The following is a 17021-nucleotide window of genomic DNA, read 5'->3' on the forward strand; positions in this document are numbered from 1 at the left end:
GGTAGTCTTTAGTCAATAATCGCACCTGTTCACGATTTCTTGAACCGATTTCGAGATTTGGTTACTTCTTCCAACTTTGACTCGGTTAGGGAGGAACGGGGATATAAATTCTGGGTGACCATTAATGTCTGAAACCTCTCGTTAACCCCATCATGGACGATGGCACCCGTGGCCGCTATGGCTTTCTTTACTTCAGGACTGAAAACGTCACCCGGGGTGAGGAGATTAACAAAATGGCGCAAGAGGGAAGGAACTTGTTGAAGATCAAACGACGGCTCCTGACGATGGCCCATCTTTGCCAAAATTGTCGTGAGGGCTCGGATGCGCTTCTCGACAAGGGCAAATTCCGAGGAATTATTCAGGATGTTACTATCCATGAGATGTGCTACTCAGGCCGAGCCTGGTCTGTGCGGATCGTCTGTAACTTAGCTAAGACTGTCGTCCAGGCTTTAACTGTTACGCCAAAAGGCAGTGATACTGAACAAATACTGAAAGCTTTATCGCGGACAGTATTTATGTAGATTATGGGAAATCTAGTAAGCCAGCGTGCTTACATCGTCGTATGCTCTTTCACAGAAGGTACATCGGGGTTTGCAATATTTGTAGAGAAAAAGGCACTTCCTGGAAGTCGGAAATGTATCCTTCTCTACCAATATTTGCAATTTACTCCCCCACTAACCGTCAAATAAGTCGAGAAAAGCAATCGTGTTGGACAAGTGCCCTTCTCCACTAGATCGTTTGCAGTCGGGGATGTGCATTTTTGTCCACGTCGAGACGGGCGTGCGTCTCGGGATACTGCCTGCGATAAGCATGAGAACAAGGAGCGAATTAGTGACAGCTCATGCGAATGACCTTGTCGTGGTAAGGAACTTAGGCTGAATTGACTTGTAATTGACAGTCTCATGGGAATAATATAGACCGCCTCATCAACGTTTCAACCTTATGTAACTAGAGTAGACCTCTTTTTGTTCCATTACTACCCGAACATACTTGTTTTGAGAGATGAGGCCTTTGGCATACGTTGCCGGTTTTCTATCACTCACGGGGCTAGTCAATGCTCAATACTTTTCAGCTGGATGGACCCCAGGACAACCCGTCCCCAAGCCAAACTCCCTCACCAGCACACGTCCCACATTCCCCATCTACCCCTGCAACGCAACATGGGCCAGGGAAGATGTCGTTTCTAGACAGCCTTGTGACTGTAGGACCGTTGGGCGCTGTATCCTCTCTCATTGGTCTCAACCTTACCGGAGCTCCATCTGTAATTTGGGATGAGCGGATACCTCTCATCACGGATGAGAACTATGCAGAAATGATTGTAAACGAGACGCTGACTGCAGAGGAGGAGAAAGAACGAGTCTGGTTTCTCATAATGTGAGTATATCGTCTTTGATAGTCCGTTTAATTAACGTATCCTCACCAGAACCGTCACCGCTGGACAGCCAGAAGGTGTCTCGAAGTTCGTAGACCATGTTTTTGATGCCACGTATAATTATACCCTGGAGAAAGGAGAGCTTTCCCATGTGCGCTTTGGTCGAATCGACTATCTCAATGTCACGAGTATCACTACCAAATGGGCTGTCTGGTCGTGAGTCTTCAACATTTTTTGTAGCGTGTGCGTGTTCTTGACCTTCTATTAGCGCACCTTACCTTGTTGTATTGAAAGACCGGGGGCAAACTTTGCGGTTTTACAAAGCCGGTCAGATAAGGTTGACCGACGAAATCCTCCACCAATTTCTCAAGGAGAAGGCGTGGAGCATCAAAGAGCCATGGAAATCCATCTATGGCCCCGGTGGTGAACGGTAGGACATGTCAGATTTAAGTATTCTACCAGCGCTTACCGCCCTTTTGCAGCGAATACATTTTAGACTACCTGGCACAATTTCTGTCCATGGTCTACGGCACTCTTGTTCGTGTGCCGAAATGGCTCATGTACATGATGAGCGGAGGTCTTGCGACTTTTTTCATCAATTTTTTGCATAAGCCTTCGCGTCCTCAGAGCGCTGCTAAGCCTGCAGTCAAGCCCGTATCTGCACCCGCAGCCCCAGAAGACGCAGTCGTGTCGAGTGCGACAAATACGCCGCAGAAGGGGTCTACTAAAAGGAAGGGAAAGAAATAGTCGGATGTCTTGGAGGGATATATATACTCATGCATTATGGCAGAGCTTATGTATTGTATTTTATAGCAAGAACCTTGAATGATCGTGTTATATTGTGCGAGGAACCAGTGCGTCGTAATCAGCGAACCGGTGAACAAGACTTGCAGGATATACGTCGCATGAGGTCAGCTGTGGTGAGCCCAGTAGTACTAGGAACTTCAGTGCATTGTCGTGCTCCAATATTACAAGAGAAGTCTCGCGGTAAGCCTGCGTTTATTATACAGGTCAAATTCATTCCTGATCGTGACATGAACTCCCTTCGTCGACGGGCGGTCTCGAGGATTAGTAGACCAGCATTGCTCCATGAACGTCCAATACTTTTCAGGGATCTCAGGATAACGAGCTCGGGAGGGCTGTTCCGACCTAGCTATGCATAGGACGATTGCGGCGTCATTCGGGAGGTAATAATAAGGGATTTTGTTCGTGAGGACCTAAAGGCAGAGCTAATGATATTATTGACAAGTCGAGAGTACTCCAGACGTACCTGCAACATGATACCGCCAAACGAAAAGATGTCGCTTTGCTCGCTCGGACGAGTTGCAGATCCATCCTCCTGCTCTGGTTCAAGTAACTCAGGAGCCATCCATCGCATGTTTCCTTTGAGCGTGGACGTCCAAGATGCCTGAGAGGCACTTATAGCCTCGGAATACATCAAGGAAAGACCAAAGTCAGCAACACACGCGGTGCCATCACCGTGGATGAGCACATTAGGCTGGAGCTTATGTCTCAATGAAATTGGAACTATCGAGAAGATCGAACTCACCCCATTGAAGTCACCATGGATGACACTGTTAGCGTGGACTGTGAAGAGTAGTTACAACGCTGTCCGGCAACAGTGAAATCTATCACATACGATATTGCAGACCAGCTATGATATCTCTTAGCTAAGTTTGTCATCAGTTTCGTGGTCTACCCAAAATACAAGAGATGACTTACCAGTTGAAATCGTCTAACGAGAGTAAGAGCCGCACCCTCACGCTCCAAATAGACCGTCAAGTTGCTATTCTCCGCCCAAGGACTGACTATCGCTAGGAATGGGCCGAACCCATACGTATAACCATAAATGGGTAGAATATTTGGATGCTTAAGGTTGGCGCATATTCTGAGCTCACGCTGTATTCTCTATGAAGTGGCACCCTGTTGTGTAAGTGATAGACAGTCCTCCAGCAAGACACTTGCCTTGCTCTTTTTTGTATTCGCTGTGCCGAGTTGATCATCAGCGTATACCTGCAACGCTTTCACTGCGACCTGCGAAATTATTAATTGTAGACATGAACAGACAAAAGACGGCAAACGAACTTTGACCGAGCTACGATCGATGTGAAAGGTGCATTTCCAGATCTCCCCGAACCCACCACGAGCAACAGGGTAATCTCCATCCTTGGTGATATACTTTGAGAGGTCTTGGAGCGTTGCTTCAGGGGGGAGATCGTCAGGGTCAACATTACTAGCGGACAGGACTGTATGCGTATGGGAAGAGGAGGGAAGGAGCTCGCGGGAGTCAGGGCGTAACTGGGGTGGCTGCGAATCTGATGTAGAAGAGGGTATCTGCCGTGGAGGGAGAAGGGTAGGCAACTGGGCCTCATTGAATTGATTTGCAGTGAGTGAGAGAGCGCCAAACTGTAAAATGGCATTAATGGAGTAAGTGAACAAAAGAAAGGGATGAGTACATCAGGGGGGTCACTGGTCTGCAAAAAAATGTTAGTACATGAACAATAGCAGTATTCGGAGTTGGGTGCGCACTCTAACTTGTGGTACAGGCTGAATGCTAGCGAGGATCTCGGGAGGAGTGTTGCACAAGTAAATATTGTTGTTGTACATGGCCGTGTAAACCAGTTGGCGCGAGTCGGGTGAGAGGGTAAGATGGCGGACTAGCTGAACATTGAATGAGGCGAGGAGCTGGCGGGACTCGAATGCCCAGAGCTTGATGGTATTGTCATCAGAAGCGCTAGCGAGGAGTGCACAATCAAGTGAAAGCGCCAGACCGGTGATGATTTTGGTGTGTCCTTCGAAGGGGGCTCCGACAGTCTCCAGCGTAGATGCGTTAAATTCATAGATCGTCTTCGGGGAGTCATGGTAGCTGAATGAGGTTGCGATGGTTTTGTCTTTGGTAGTCCAAAACACTGGTGCAAATGCGTAGTTCACTCCATCAAATGTCCCCGCTTCGACATCCAATGTTTGTGTTTGGATATCCCACACTTCCAGGTGATTCCCCCACCATGATTTGACTGCGAGCTTCTTCGAGTCGTGCGAGAATCGAATTGCGCCCACATCATCATATTCGACACTTTTGAATGGACCAGCTACGAGTTTGCCAGTTTCCAAGCTCCATATCCGCACTATGTAAGTTTCTGCCTCCGCCAGTAGCGTGCTGTCCCCGGAGATATCGATGCTGGTGATCTTCCGTGAGTGACCTTCAGACGTTCTCACGATCTTCGTCCCAACCTCAGAGACTCTGAGCTCCCCGGTGTAGTCAAAGCCATTTCCACCTGCAGAGACAGCCCATCGACCATCTCTTGATACCCCCACGGTATGCACTTCCAGTTCGCAAACATCCCGCATCTCCTTAATTTCTTTACCCGCTTCTAGGTCCCATTGACGAGTGGTCTTATCGTCTGACCCGCTGATTATTCGCTTCCCGTCCGGAAAGTAGGATATCGATGGAATAGAACCTTTGTGACCCTCCAAGGTCAACACGTGTGTCAGAGTCGATTTCTTTGCTGCCGCAGTAGCCTGTCGCGATCTGGAATCCATGTCCCGTTTCTCCGCCAGAGAGGCTGACAAGTACGATAAGGCTGTTGTTTGGAAGTATTCCAAGGACCGTCGGTGAGGCTATGTCATATCCTGTGGCCTGACGTTGATAGTAACTTCAAAGGATACCCAACTACTGGTGGCAGCTGGTACACTTTGCCTGCTAATATTGACTGTCAGTTCGCTAGCACAGAATGTTTAGTATTACCTAGAGACTAGCAACTTGGGAGAAGAGCGAGTGATTCAGCTGATTGGATGTACGTGCATCTCGTAACCACTTCCCGTACATCCTAACACGTCCATTCAGATGGTGCCTGTGCATGGTACAGCGTTTATTTTCTGCCGTCTTGTGTCCATTCAATCTGCTTGCTGTTCGGTTCCCTGTCATGGCCATCTTCGTTGCCGCCGCCATCATCAAGCTCATTGTGCAGTTGGCAAGGAACCAAAAGTTCAGAATTTGCAGGTACGGCACACCTCCCTTTCTGGCTCCACGAACTATTTACGGAAAGGCACTTTCATGGAGTTCAGGGAAGCTGATCTATACGTTCTCTTGCGGCGGTGACCGTTGCTGTCCTGTCGAATGTCAAGCTGTCATTGTATGTATTTGTTTTCTGCTTGTGAAATCTTTTGACAAAGTGTTGGACAGAACCTACAACCTTAAATCCAAGATTGATCTCATTTCAGGTAACAGTATGAATTACATCCCGATGATCGACTGCCGAGTGCTCAGTTGCTCAATGAACTTGAATCAGTTGCCGGCATACTAGCACTGACGAGAATTGCTTTTGAGCGAATCCATGCATGAATGAAAGAAGTGCGCAATGTACACTACATCACACTCCTTTCAGCGACACGTGGGCGTGTTGCTTCTCGACTTCTCGCTCTGACGAATTATCCACGATTCTGAGCATAATCAACCGGCTTCAAGCCAAGGAGAAAAGTCTTTTTATGAAGGTCGGCAGTGATTCTCGAAACTTGAGAAAATGTGAAGGACGAACGTGGTGCCCATTCTATCTGTGTCACGTTTAAATATCATCATTTCCCTCCAGGGGTTGAGTATTTTTCAGCCACGTTTATGCGCTACTCTCATGCATCATCTGCAAGTTTGCAACCAGCGCAAAATAAATTCTCCAACTTTTATGCACACCCGAGTGTCCGTCTGGTAGCAGACCAGTCTTGTTATGTCAAGGAGAAGGGGACCGTCAGACTGATAACAGCTCTTTCATAGACTTTCGATGTTGCATTGTTCGGGGACTAGTACCACTGCCACTGTTACAAAAACTTCGACGAGCGTGGGTCGACTGTAGCATCAACTCTCTTTAACAGCAAGCCGAGCAGTGAATGGTCAAGCATCACAGTGTGTGTGTGTGTCCTTTGGCTCCTTCGCTCGTTAACTTATCGTCTCAGGCAGCTGTGATTATAGCAGACATCGGTTTCGTGGCCGTGCCTTCCGTCAATCTCTAAGATTCACGCGCCTTCACGGTAATCAGTACATATCTCCCTGTGTTTCGTGTTATTGGATCGTTGGTGATTTCCTCACAGACAAGTTCGGTATGGACAAGGATTTGCCGAGATGTCGTTTCCAGACTTGTGACTGTAGGATAGACTCGTAACCAGCCTTACTAACCAGCCTTACTAGAGTCTCACGTCTCGTATAAGCCAGGCTGGTCACGAGCCTGACTGTGGAACCTTTAAGTACTGTTTCTTCTCTGATCGGTCTCAATATTATCGGAACGCCATCTGTAACTAGGAGGAGAAAGAGCGAGTTTAGTTTCTCATAATATGAGTATATCGTATTTAACGATCCGTCAATTAACGTATCCTCTCCAGAATCAACATCCAGAAGGTGTCTCGAAGTTCGTAGACCATGTTTTTGATTCCACACATAATCATACCCTGGAGAAAGGAGAGCTTTCCCATGTGCGCTTGTGGTGAACGGTAGGATGTGTCAGATTTAAGTATCCTACTAGTGCTTACCGCCCTTTTGCAGCGAATACATTTTAGACTACCTGGCACGTTTCCTGTCCATAGTCTACGGCGCTCTTGTCCGTGTACCGAAACAGCTCATATACGTGATGAGCGGAGGTTTCGCGACTTTTTCATCGATTTTTTGCATAATCCTGAGCGTCCTCAGAGCGCCGCTAAGCCTATATATATACTCAAGCCTGTGTCTGCACCCGCAGCCCCAGAACGCGCGAACTCGTCAGAAGGGATCTACTAAAAGGAAAGGAAAGAAATAGCTGGATATCTTGGAGGGATATATATACCCATGCACTATTGGAGAGTCTATGTGTTGTCATAATGTACTTCCATCTTGTAGGTTGTACAACGAATCCTCAACTGCTGTGCACCAGTCTCCAGACGGACTAAGAGAACACGGCTATCTGGCTTTCCAAAACACTTGGTGTTTCTCAAGCTCATCGTAGTCTGACGGTATCACGAGCGGTGAATGAATGGATTGTTTTCTGACAAGAAACTCGGGCGCGTGGTCCAGTCGTATTGTGCCAGGAACTAGTTCATTATAATCAGTGAACCGGTAAGCAGGAATATTTCGCATATGAGGTCTGCCGTGGGGAGGCCAATGGTATTAGGAACTACAGTGCACTGTTGTGCCCAAAAATATATTACAAGACAAGTCTTGGGGTGAGCCTGCGTTTACTATACAAGTGTACCTACGTTTATTTATCTGGCTACAGATTTTGGAGGCGAGAGAGCGCGTGGGAATCAACGAGATCTGGACAGCGAGTAAAATTCATTCCCGATCATCGCATCAACTCCCTTCGTCGATGGGCGGTCCCGAGGATCAGTAGACCAACATTGCTCCATAAGCGTCCAGTATTGTTCAGAAAGTTCAGAATAACGAGCTCGGGAGGGCTTTTCCGACCTAGCTATGCACAGGACGATGGCGGCATCATTCGGGAGGTAATAATAAGGGATTTTGTTCGTGAGGACCTAAAGGCAGAGCTAATGATATTATTGACAAGTCGAGAGTACTCCAGACGTACCTGCAACATGATACCGCCGAACGAAAATATGTCGCTTTGCTCGCTCGGACGAGTCGGAGATCCGTCTTCCCGCTCTGGTACAAGTAGCTCAGGAGCCATCCATCGCATGTTTCCTTTGAGCGTGGACGTCCAGGACGCCTGAGAAGCGCTTATAATCTCGGAATACATCAAGGAAAGACCGAAGTCAGCAACACACGCGGTGCCATCACCGTGAATGAGCACATTAGGCTGGAGCTCACTTCTCAATGAAATTGGAACTATCAAGAAGATCGGACTTACCCCAGTGAAGTCACCATGGATGACACTGTTGGCATGGACTGTGAGGAGTAGTTACGGCTCGATCCGGCAATAGCAAAGTCTATCACATACGATATTGCAGACCAGCTATGATATCTCTTAACTAAGTTTTCCATCAGTTTTGTGGTCAACCCAAAAATACACGAAGAGAGGACTTGCCAGCTGGAATCGTCTTGCGAGAGTAAGAGCCGCACCCTCACGCTCCAAATAGACCGTCAAGTTACCACCCTCTGCCCAAGGACTGACTATCGCTAGGAATGGGCCGAACCCATACGTATAACCATAAACGGGAAGAATATTTGCATGCTTGAGGTTGGCACATATCCTGAGTTCACGCTTTATCCTCTACAAAGTGGCACCCTGGGGTGTAAGTGATAGATCCAGTCTTCTGCCGTGCCACTCACCTTGATCTTTTTTTCCTTCGTTGCACCAAGTTGATCAGCCGTGTACATCTGCAACGCCTTCACTGCCACCTTCCCAATTGTCAATTTCAAACTGGTGGACAAACAATACTGCAGACAAACTTTGATCGATCTCCGGTCTATCTGATAGGTACATTTCCAGATCTCCCCAAACCCGCCACGAGCAGTAGGATAATATTCGTCCTTAGTGATGTATCTTGTGAGATTTTGGAGCATCGCTTCAGGGGGGAGACCATGAAGCTCATGATTACGAGCAGAGAAGGCTGTATACATATAGGAAGAGGAGGGAAGGAGCTCGTGGGCGTTGGGGCGTAACTGGGGTAGAGGTGGACCTACTGTAGAAGAGGGCACCTGCGATGGAGGGGGAAAAACTATGACAGGCGAAATTGTTGCACTTGGAAGATCTGCCGTGGGTCCTCCATTTAAATGCACCGTGTCCTGACGCAGTGGCTGGAATCCTGGTTCATTTTGTTGCCCCCATATCTCAGCAGACGATGACTGCGTGTCAGCAGGCCATTGCCACATATCAGTAAGCGGTTGCATGTCGGTGGGTTGTATGCGAGAGGTTCCGGCATAGCTGTCAGTCCAGGATGGCCCTGCACGACGATGGGCGAAACTGGTGGGGGGAGGTAGTAGGGAGTGGGAGGGGAGGTGGTATCGCGGATTGGGCGGGGCCTCATTAGTGGATTGATTCGCGATGAGATAGGTTGCGCAAGACTGCAAAAATGAGATTAATGGAGTGGTATAAATGAACAACAGAAAGGGACAAGTACATCAGTGAGGGGCAAGTCTATAGGAGAACTGATCTGCAAGAAAATATTAGCGCGTGAACAATAGTAGTATTCGGGACTGGCTGCGTACTCTGACTTGTGCTACAGGCTGAATACTAGCAAGGATCTCAGGAGGAGTGTTGCATAAATAGATGTTGTAATTGTGCTGAGTGGTGTAAACTAGTTGGCGCGAGTCGGGTGAGAGGATAAGGTGGTGGACGGACACAACATCGAATGAGGCGAGGAGCTGGCGGGACTCAAAAGACCAGAGTTGGATGTTGTTATAAGAAGCGCTAGCAAGGAGAGCACAATCAAGTGAAAGTGCTAGACCAGTGATAATTGAGGCGTGTCCTTCGAAGGGGATTCCGACAGCAACCAGCGTAGATGCATCCAATTCACATATCGTATATGGGGAGCCCCGTGTGACGCTGACTGCGGTTACGATGGTTTCGTCTTTGGTAGTCCAAAACACTGGTGCACAGATGGAGTCTGCCATATCAAATGTCCCTTTGACATCCAATGATCGTATTCGTATATCCCACACTTCAAGGTAATTCCCCTGCTTGACTGCGAGCTTCTTTGAGTCCCTCGAGAATTGAACTACCCCCACAACTTTGGCACTTTGGAATGGACCAGCCACGGATCTGCCAGTTTCCAAGTTCCATATCCGCACCGTTTTATCTTCTGCCCCGCACGCCAGTAGCGTGTTGTCCCCGGAGATATCGATGCAGTTGATCCTGTATGAATGACCTTTGGATGTTCTCACGATTCCTGTCTCAACCTGACAGACTTTGAGCTCCCCAGTGTTGAGATTTCCACTAGCAGTGACAATCCATCGACCATCCTTTGATACCCCCACAGCACTTACTTCCTGCCTATGAACATTCCGCACCCCCTTGATCTCCTGATCAGCCAGCAAGTCCCATTGACGAGTGGTCTTATCGCGTGACATGCTGATCATTCGCTTGCCGTCTGGAAAGTAGGATATGGATGCAATAGTGTCTTTGTGGCCCTTCAAGGTCAACACGGGCGTCAGAGTGGATTCATCTGCTGTCGATAGGGAAGCCATGTCCCGTTTCTCTCCCAGCGAGGTTAGTAGATGCGGGTAATGTTTTATTCGGAAGTGTTCAAAGGGTCGTCGGTGAGGTTTTCTTGTATGCTCTGGCTCGACGTTGACAGGTATTTAGAAGGATGCCCAACTACTCGCAGCTGGTACACTTTGCCTACTGATATCAATTGTCAATTCGTTAATGCTAAAAGTCCAGATTAGTTTGATGTACCTAGAGGCTAGCGACCTTGGGAGAAGAGTGAGCTGATCGAATATCCGTCTCGCTCGCACCACTTCCTGTACTCCTTTCGGCATGGCGGCTGTGCGCTACACAGCAAAATATTTATCTTTACCCGCTGCCCGATGTCCATCCGATCTGCTTGCTTATCAGGTACAAGGACTTTCAACGCAACAAATGAACGAGTTCGACCAGTGTGGATCACCAAATCAACAATTTCGCAGGTCGACCTCCTTATGATTCTGAATATGACGGGACCTCCATTTGGTATAGAAGCGCTCGCGACCATGTATGGTCTCCCGTACGTGAAATTCTATGCTGTTATGAAGTACCCTTACTATTTGGAACGTCCTTGACACACGGAAGTCTCTACAGCGTGGTCCATTTCATGCTTGCGTGATTTGTTCAAGTTGTCGCTATCGTACCTACTGGTAGCGGAAGCAATACTTTTGAGGTTTCGGCTCACTCGGGATGTCTATCTTCTGACATGGCTTTCTGGCGCGGCTTGTATTTTTTGTGAGACGCACAGACAAATCATGGGCACCGTATTGGACATGTTGGACATGGTGTAGACTGGTATTTGCATATCACATTGCAGGAGATGCCTGGGGTTGAGCCTACGTTTAAAAACCCTGGTAACAGTATCATATTACTGTGCCTCGTTGTTTGGCTGTACTGTAATCAGATTGTTGAATGCAAAATAGTTCAAGAATCAACGAGATCTGGACAGGGAGTAATATTCATTCCTGATCGTTCCGTCAGCTCCCTCCGTCGATGGACGGTCCCGAGGATCAGTAGACCAACATTGCTCAATAAACGTCCAGTATTGCTCAGGGAGCTCATGATAACGAGCTCGGGAGGGCTTTTCCGACCTAGCTATGCACAGGACGATAGCAGCGTCGTTCGGGAGGTAATAATAAGGGATTTTGTTCGTGAGGACCTAAAGGCAGAGCTAATGATATTATCTGACAAGTCGAGAGTACTCCAGACGTACCTGCAACATGATACCGCCGAACGAAAATATGTCGCTTTGCTCGCTCGGACGAGTCGGAGATCCGTCTTCCCGCTCTGGTACAAGTAGCTCAGGAGCCATCCATCGCATGTTTCCTTTGAGCGTGGACGTCCAGGACGCCTGAGAAGCGCTTATAATCTCGGAATACATCAAGGAAAGACCGAAGTCAGCAACACACGCGGTGCCATCACCGTGAATGAGCACATTAGGCTGGAGCTCACTTCTCAATGAAATTGCAACTATCGAGAAGATCAAACTTACCCCAGTGAAGTCACCATGGATGACACTGCTGGCGTGGACTGTGAGGAGTAGTCACAACTCTGTCCGGCAACAATGAAGTCTGTCACATACGATATTGCAGACCAGCTATGATATCTCTGAGCTAAGTTGGTCATCAGTTGCGTGGTCTACCCAAAATACAAGAGATGACTTACTAGCTGGAATCGTCTAACGATAGTAAGAGCCTCGCCCTTGAGCTCCAAATAGTCCGACAGGTTACCATTCTCCGCCCAAGGACTGACTATCGCTAGGAATGGGCCGAAGCCATACGTGTAACCATAGACAGATAGAATATTTGGATGCTTGAGGTTGGCGCATATTCTGAGTTCACGCTTTATCCTCTACAAAGTGGCAAACTGTAAGGAAAGACGGTCTTTCGTTAATAAACCCACCTTGATCTTTTTCGTCTTCGCTGCACCAAGCTGATCAGCAGCGTACACCTGCAATGCTTTCACTGCAACCTGAAAATCATTAATTTTAAACAGATGGGCAAACAAAAAATGGAAAGCAAACTTTGACCGAGCTACGATCAATCTGAAAGGTGCATTTCCAGATCTCCCCGAACCCACCACGAGCAACAGGGTAGTCTCCATCCTTGCTGATATATCTTGAAAGGTCTTGGAGCGTTGCTTCAGGGGGGAGATCGTCAGGCTCAACTTTACGAGCGGAGAGGACTGTGCGTGTATTGGAAGAGAAGGGAAGGATTTCGCAAGGTTCAGGGGGTAGCCGGAGTTGCAATGAACCTACTGTAAAAGAGGGTATCTGTGATGGAGGAGGAGTAGGCCACATGTCAGGAAACGGTAGAATGTCGGGAGGTTTTATGCGAGAGGTTCCGGCGTGTCTGTCAAGCCAGGGTGCGCGACGACGGGCGAAACTGATGGGGGGAGGTGGTAGAGAGTGGGAAGGGAGTCTCTGTTGCGTATTTTGTGGGGCCTCACTAGCACTGAATTGATTCGCGGTGAGAAAGAGAGTGCCAGACTGTAAAAATGGCATTAATGGAGTGATGTAAATGATCAAAAGAAGGAAATGAGTACATCAGTGAGGGGTGGGTTTCTAGGAGCACTGATCTGCAAGAAAATGTCAACGGGTGATCGACATTAGTATTGTGGGTTGGCTGCGCACTCTGACTTGTGGTACAGACTGAATGCTAGCGAGGATCTCAAGGGGAGTGTTGCATAAGTAGATGTTGTTGCTACCCAGGCCGGTGTAAACTAGTTGGCGCGAGTCCGGTGAGAGGATAAGGTGGCGAACAGAGTACATAACATCGAGTGCGGCGAGAAGCTGGCGGGACTCAAATGCCCAGAGCTTGATGGTCTTGTCATCAGAAGCACTGGCGAGGAGAGCACAATCGAATGAAAGTGCTAAACTGGTGACGATCTTTGTGTGTCCTTCGAAGGGGACTCCAACAGTGTTCAGTGTAGACGCTTCAAATTCAAAGATCATTGGGGAGTTGCTGAATGCAGTTACTATAGTTTTGTCTTTGGCAGTCCAAAACACCGGTGTAGATGTTAAGTTCATGTCGCCAAATGTCCCCACTTTGATATCCAATGATTGTGTTGGGACATCCCACACTTCAAGGTAATTCCACAACCAAGATTTGACTGCGAGCTTGTTCGAGTCATGCGAGAATCGAACTGCAGCCACATCTTCGGCACTTTTCCATGGACCAGTTACAAGTTTGCCAGTTTCCAAGTGCCATATCCGCACTGTGCCATCGCTCGCCCCGCTCGCCAGTAGTGTGCTGTCCCTGGAGATATCGATGGATTCGATATACCTTGAGTGACCTTCAGATGTTCTCATGGTTCCCTTCTCAACCTCACAGACTCTGAGCCCATTTCCACCTACAGAGACAACCCATCGACCATCCCTTGATACCCTCGATACCCTCGCAGCATGTACTTCCAGTTCCCAAACATCCCGCACTTCCTCAATTTCCTTGCCCGCTTCTAGGTCCCATTCACGAGTGGTCTTATCGCTTGACCCACTGATCATTCGCTTCCCGTCCGGAAAGTAGGATATAGATGGAATAGCGTTTTTGTGACCCTTCAAGGTCAACATGGGTGTCAGAGTCAATTTCTTCGCCACCGTGGTAGGCTGTTGCGATCTGGAAACCATGTCCCGTTTCTCCGCTAGTTGAGGTTTAGCAGATGCGGACAATGTTTTATTTGAAATTATTTGAAGGATCGTCGGTGAGACTTTCTCGTATCCTGTAACCTGATGTTGATAGTGATTTCGAAGGATGTGCAAATACTCGCAGCTTGTGCACTTGCCTGCCGATGTCGGTTGTCAGTTCGTTAACGCTGAAAGTCCAAATTAGTTTGATGTTACCTAGAGGCTAGCAACTTGGGAGAAGAGCGAGCAAATCAGCTGATTGAATTTGCGTGCGTCTTGCAGCCACTTCCTGTATGTACTTTCTAACACGCCCTTTTGGTATGGCTCCTGTGCATTGCACAGCATTGTTTTTACCCGCTGTCTCCTGTCCATCTAATCTGCTTGCTTGTTAGGCACAAGTTATTCAAGGACTTTCAACACAACAAATGAACGTGTTTGACCAGTGTGAATCACCAAATCAATAATTTCGTAGGTCGATCTCCTTATGACTCTGAATATGATAGGACCTCCCTTTGGTATGAAAGTGCTCGCTACCGTGTACGGTCTTCATTATGTGAAATGCTATACAGTTATGGAGAACCATTACTGCTCTGGAACATCCTCGACTTACAGAAACCTGAGCGTGGTCTGTTCAAGTCACGACGATCGCAATCACTGGTAGCGGGAGCAGCTTAGCACTTTTTAGGTATAAGTTGCGGCTTGTTCGGGATGTCCAACTTTTGACGCGCGGCTTGTGTTTTTTCCTGGGGCATGCACAGACGAATCATGGACACCGCATAGACACATTGGACACGGCATAGGTCGGTAACTACAGTGTTCTCATCACATTGCAGGAGATGTCTGGGGGTGATTACAGTACAGGTAACAGCATCGTGTTACTGTGCCTCGTTTTGTCGGTTGAACTGTAAACAGATCGTTGAATGCAATAGTTCACGAATCAATGAGATCTAGACAGCGAGTAAAATTCATTCCTGATCGTCACATGAGCTCCCTCCGTCGATGGACGGTCCCGAGGATCATTAGACCAACATTGCTCGATAAATGCCCAGTGTTTTTCAGGGAGTTCTGGATAACGAGCTCGGGAGGGCGTTTCTGACCTAGCTATGCATAGGACGATTGCGGCGTCATTCGGGAGGTAATAATAAGGGATTTTGTTCGTGAGGACCTAAAGGCAGAGCTAATGATATTATTGACAAGTCGAGAGTACTCCAGACGTACCTGCAACATGATACCGCCGAACGAAAAGATATCGCTTTGCTCGCTCGGACGAGTTGCAGATCCATCCTGCTGCTCTGGTACAAGCAACTCAGGAGCCATCCATCGCATGTTTCCTTTGAGCGTGGACGTCCAAGATGCCTGAGAGGCACTTATAACCTCGGAATACATCAAGGAAAGACCAAAGTCAGCAACACACGCGGTGCCATCACCGTGGATGAGAACATTAGGCTGGAGCTTATGTCTCGATGAAATTGGAACTATCGAGAAGATCGAACTCACGCTATTGAAGTCACCGTGGATGACACTGTTGGCATGAACTATGAAAAGTAGTTGCGACTCGGTCCAGCACTGACAATAATTAGCACGTACGATATTGCAGACCGGCTATGATATCCCTGAGCTAAGTTGGCCATCAGTTGGTAGTCTATACGAAATACAAAAGGGACTTGCCAGCCGGAATCGTCTAACGAGAGTAAGAGCCGTGCCCTTGAGCTCCAAATAGTCCGACAGGTTACCATTCTCCGCCCAAGGACTGACTATCGCTAGGAATGGGCCGAAGCCATACGTATAGCCATAAACAGGTAGAATATTTGGATGTTTGAGGTTGGCGCATATTCTGAGTTCACGCTTTATCCTCTACGAAGTGATAACCCGTAAGGAAAGGCCAGTCTTTCGTCAAGAAACTCACCTTGATCTTTTTCGTCTTTGCTGCACCAAGTTGGTCAGCAGCATAAACCTGCAATGCTTTCACTGCAACCTGCCCAGATATCAATTTTAGACTGATGGACAAACAACACTGCAAACGAACTTTGACCGATGTACGATCGATGTGAAAAATACATTTCCAGATCTCCCCGAACCCTCCACGAGCAACAGGATAGTCTCCGTCCTTTGTTATATATTTTGAGAGGTCTTGGAGTATCACGTCAGGGAGGAAATCGTCAGACCCATCATTACGAACATGGAGAACTGTGTCCGTATGGGAAGACGGTGTAAGGAGTTTGCTGGAGTGGTTGGGTAAACAGGGTAGCCGCGATCCTATTGTAAGGGAAGGTCTACGTGGTGGAGTGGGAAGAGCTATGAAAGACAGGTCCATCTTTGGGTTACGATGCACAACAGCAGGAGGAGCTATTGCGTCAGGCTACAATAATGGCATTAACAGAGTGGTATAGATGAGTACAAGAAAGGGACCGCATACGTTAAATAGATTAGCGAGCGGTGGATTTCCAGGTGTACTGGTCTGTAAGAAAATATTAGTGCGTCAATGATAGTAGTATTCGGGGTTGGCTGCGCACTCTAACTTGTCGTGCAGGCTGAATGCTAGCAAGGATGTCAGGTGGAGTGTTGCATAAGCAGATAGTGTTGTCCTGGGCCGTGTACGCCAGTTTGTGTGAGTTGGGTGAGAAGATGAGGCAGTAGGGATATCGAACGTGGAATGAGGCGAGAAGCTGGCGAGACTCAAAGGCCCAAAGGTTGATAGTGTGACCCGGCACGGACGCACTAGCAAGGAGAGCACAATCAAACGAAAGCGCTAGACCTGTGACAAGCAGTGCGTGACCTTCGAAGGGGGCTCCAACGGTGTCCAGCGTAGACGCGTCGAACTCATAGATCGTGGTGGGGATGCCATAATAGCTGAATACAGCTACGATGGTGTTGTCTTCGGTAGTCCAGAACACTGGCGCATATGTGCAACCCCAGCTGTTGTTGCTTT

At 48.0% G+C, this 17021-nt stretch overlaps 7 protein-coding genes across 7 annotated transcripts; 2 read left to right on the forward strand and 5 right to left on the reverse strand.

The window, feature by feature from the left end:
* Positions 1-29: 29 nt before the first annotated feature.
* BJ212DRAFT_1490153 (uncharacterized protein) lies at positions 30-377 on the reverse strand (the record flags this gene model as incomplete). Its single annotated transcript, XM_041341452.1, has 1 exon — positions 30-377. The coding sequence occupies one exon, from the start codon at positions 375-377 to the stop codon at positions 30-32; it is 348 nt and encodes a 115-aa protein (XP_041185085.1).
* A 554-nt stretch (positions 378-931) lies between these two features.
* BJ212DRAFT_1413375 (uncharacterized protein) lies at positions 932-2194 on the forward strand. The gene is made up of 5 exons (XM_041337519.1): positions 932-1050; positions 1088-1374; positions 1424-1588; positions 1641-1802; positions 1855-2194. The coding sequence occupies exons 1-5, from the start codon at positions 1003-1005 to the stop codon at positions 2117-2119; spliced, it is 927 nt and encodes a 308-aa protein (XP_041185086.1). The 5' UTR covers positions 932-1002; the 3' UTR covers positions 2120-2194.
* A 146-nt stretch (positions 2195-2340) lies between these two features.
* On the reverse strand, positions 2341-4130 carry BJ212DRAFT_1472771 (kinase-like domain-containing protein; the record flags this gene model as incomplete). The annotated part of the gene is made up of 9 exons (XM_041339018.1): positions 3902-4130; positions 3829-3846; positions 3458-3778; positions 3338-3406; positions 3095-3280; positions 3012-3042; positions 2922-2959; positions 2643-2870; positions 2341-2589 (listed from the first exon to the last, which is right to left on the reverse strand). Exons 1-9 carry the CDS (start codon positions 3977-3979, stop codon positions 2341-2343), a joined length of 1218 nt encoding a protein of 405 aa, XP_041185087.1. The 5' UTR covers positions 3980-4130.
* A 763-nt stretch (positions 4131-4893) lies between these two features.
* BJ212DRAFT_1413389 (uncharacterized protein) lies at positions 4894-5599 on the forward strand. Its single transcript, XM_041337520.1, is given in 4 exon segments — positions 4894-5100; positions 5111-5166; positions 5217-5505; positions 5556-5599. The coding sequence occupies 2 exon segments, from the start codon at positions 5230-5232 to the stop codon at positions 5568-5570; spliced, it is 291 nt and encodes a 96-aa protein (XP_041185088.1). The 5' UTR covers positions 4894-5100; positions 5111-5166; positions 5217-5229; the 3' UTR covers positions 5571-5599.
* A 2034-nt stretch (positions 5600-7633) lies between these two features.
* On the reverse strand, positions 7634-10472 carry BJ212DRAFT_1490156 (kinase-like domain-containing protein; the record flags this gene model as incomplete). The annotated part of the gene is made up of 9 exons (XM_041341453.1): positions 7634-7861; positions 7915-8142; positions 8194-8231; positions 8284-8314; positions 8356-8556; positions 8616-8684; positions 8736-9350; positions 9407-9439; positions 9495-10472. 9 exons carry the CDS (start codon positions 10470-10472, stop codon positions 7634-7636), a joined length of 2421 nt encoding a protein of 806 aa, XP_041185089.1.
* Positions 10473-11401: 929 nt separating this feature from the next.
* On the reverse strand, positions 11402-12769 carry BJ212DRAFT_1306922 (kinase-like domain-containing protein; the record flags this gene model as incomplete). The annotated part of the gene is made up of 7 exons (XM_041333833.1): positions 11402-11629; positions 11684-11821; positions 11963-12000; positions 12053-12083; positions 12136-12321; positions 12373-12441; positions 12494-12769. The coding sequence occupies 7 exons, from the start codon at positions 12767-12769 to the stop codon at positions 11402-11404; spliced, it is 966 nt and encodes a 321-aa protein (XP_041185090.1).
* A 2122-nt stretch (positions 12770-14891) lies between these two features.
* On the reverse strand, positions 14892-16510 carry BJ212DRAFT_671559 (kinase-like domain-containing protein). The gene is made up of 7 exons (XM_041343777.1): positions 16119-16510; positions 15999-16067; positions 15761-15946; positions 15680-15710; positions 15590-15627; positions 15311-15538; positions 14892-15257 (listed from the first exon to the last, which is right to left on the reverse strand). The coding sequence occupies exons 1-7, from the start codon at positions 16404-16406 to the stop codon at positions 15030-15032; spliced, it is 1068 nt and encodes a 355-aa protein (XP_041185091.1). The 5' UTR covers positions 16407-16510; the 3' UTR covers positions 14892-15029.
* Positions 16511-17021: the final 511 nt, after the last annotated feature.

The sequence above is a fragment of the Suillus subaureus genome, assembly GCF_016647635.1.
Source record: "Suillus subaureus strain MN1 chromosome Unknown BJ212scaffold_394, whole genome shotgun sequence".
NCBI classification, from domain to species: domain Eukaryota; kingdom Fungi; phylum Basidiomycota; class Agaricomycetes; order Boletales; family Suillaceae; genus Suillus; species Suillus subaureus.

Excerpts from the sequence above, each read along its gene's own strand:
- BJ212DRAFT_1413389 (XM_041337520.1), top strand. The coding sequence starts at position 5,230 with ATGGTACAGCGTTTATTTTCTGCCGTCTTGTGTCCATTCAATCTGCTT.
- BJ212DRAFT_1413375 (XM_041337519.1), top strand. The coding sequence starts at position 1,003 with ATGAGGCCTTTGGCATACGTTGCCGGTTTTCTATCACTCACGGGGCTA. Across the intron at positions 1,051-1,087 it reads TTCTATCACTCACGGGGCTA|GACAACCCGTCCCCAAGCCA; the intron begins GTCAATGCTCAA and ends GATGGACCCCAG. Across the intron at positions 1,589-1,640 it reads ACCAAATGGGCTGTCTGGTC|CGCACCTTACCTTGTTGTAT; the intron begins GTGAGTCTTCAA and ends ACCTTCTATTAG.
- BJ212DRAFT_671559 (XM_041343777.1), bottom strand. The coding sequence starts at position 16,406 with ATGGACCTGTCTTTCATAGCTCTTCCCACTCCACCACGTAGACCTTCC. Across the intron at positions 15,711-15,760 it reads TCGTTAGACGATTCCGGCTG|CTCAGGGATATCATAGCCGG; the intron begins GCAAGTCCCTTT and ends TGGCCAACTTAG. Across the intron at positions 15,539-15,589 it reads TCCACGGTGACTTCAATAGC|CCTAATGTTCTCATCCACGG; the intron begins GTGAGTTCGATC and ends CATAAGCTCCAG.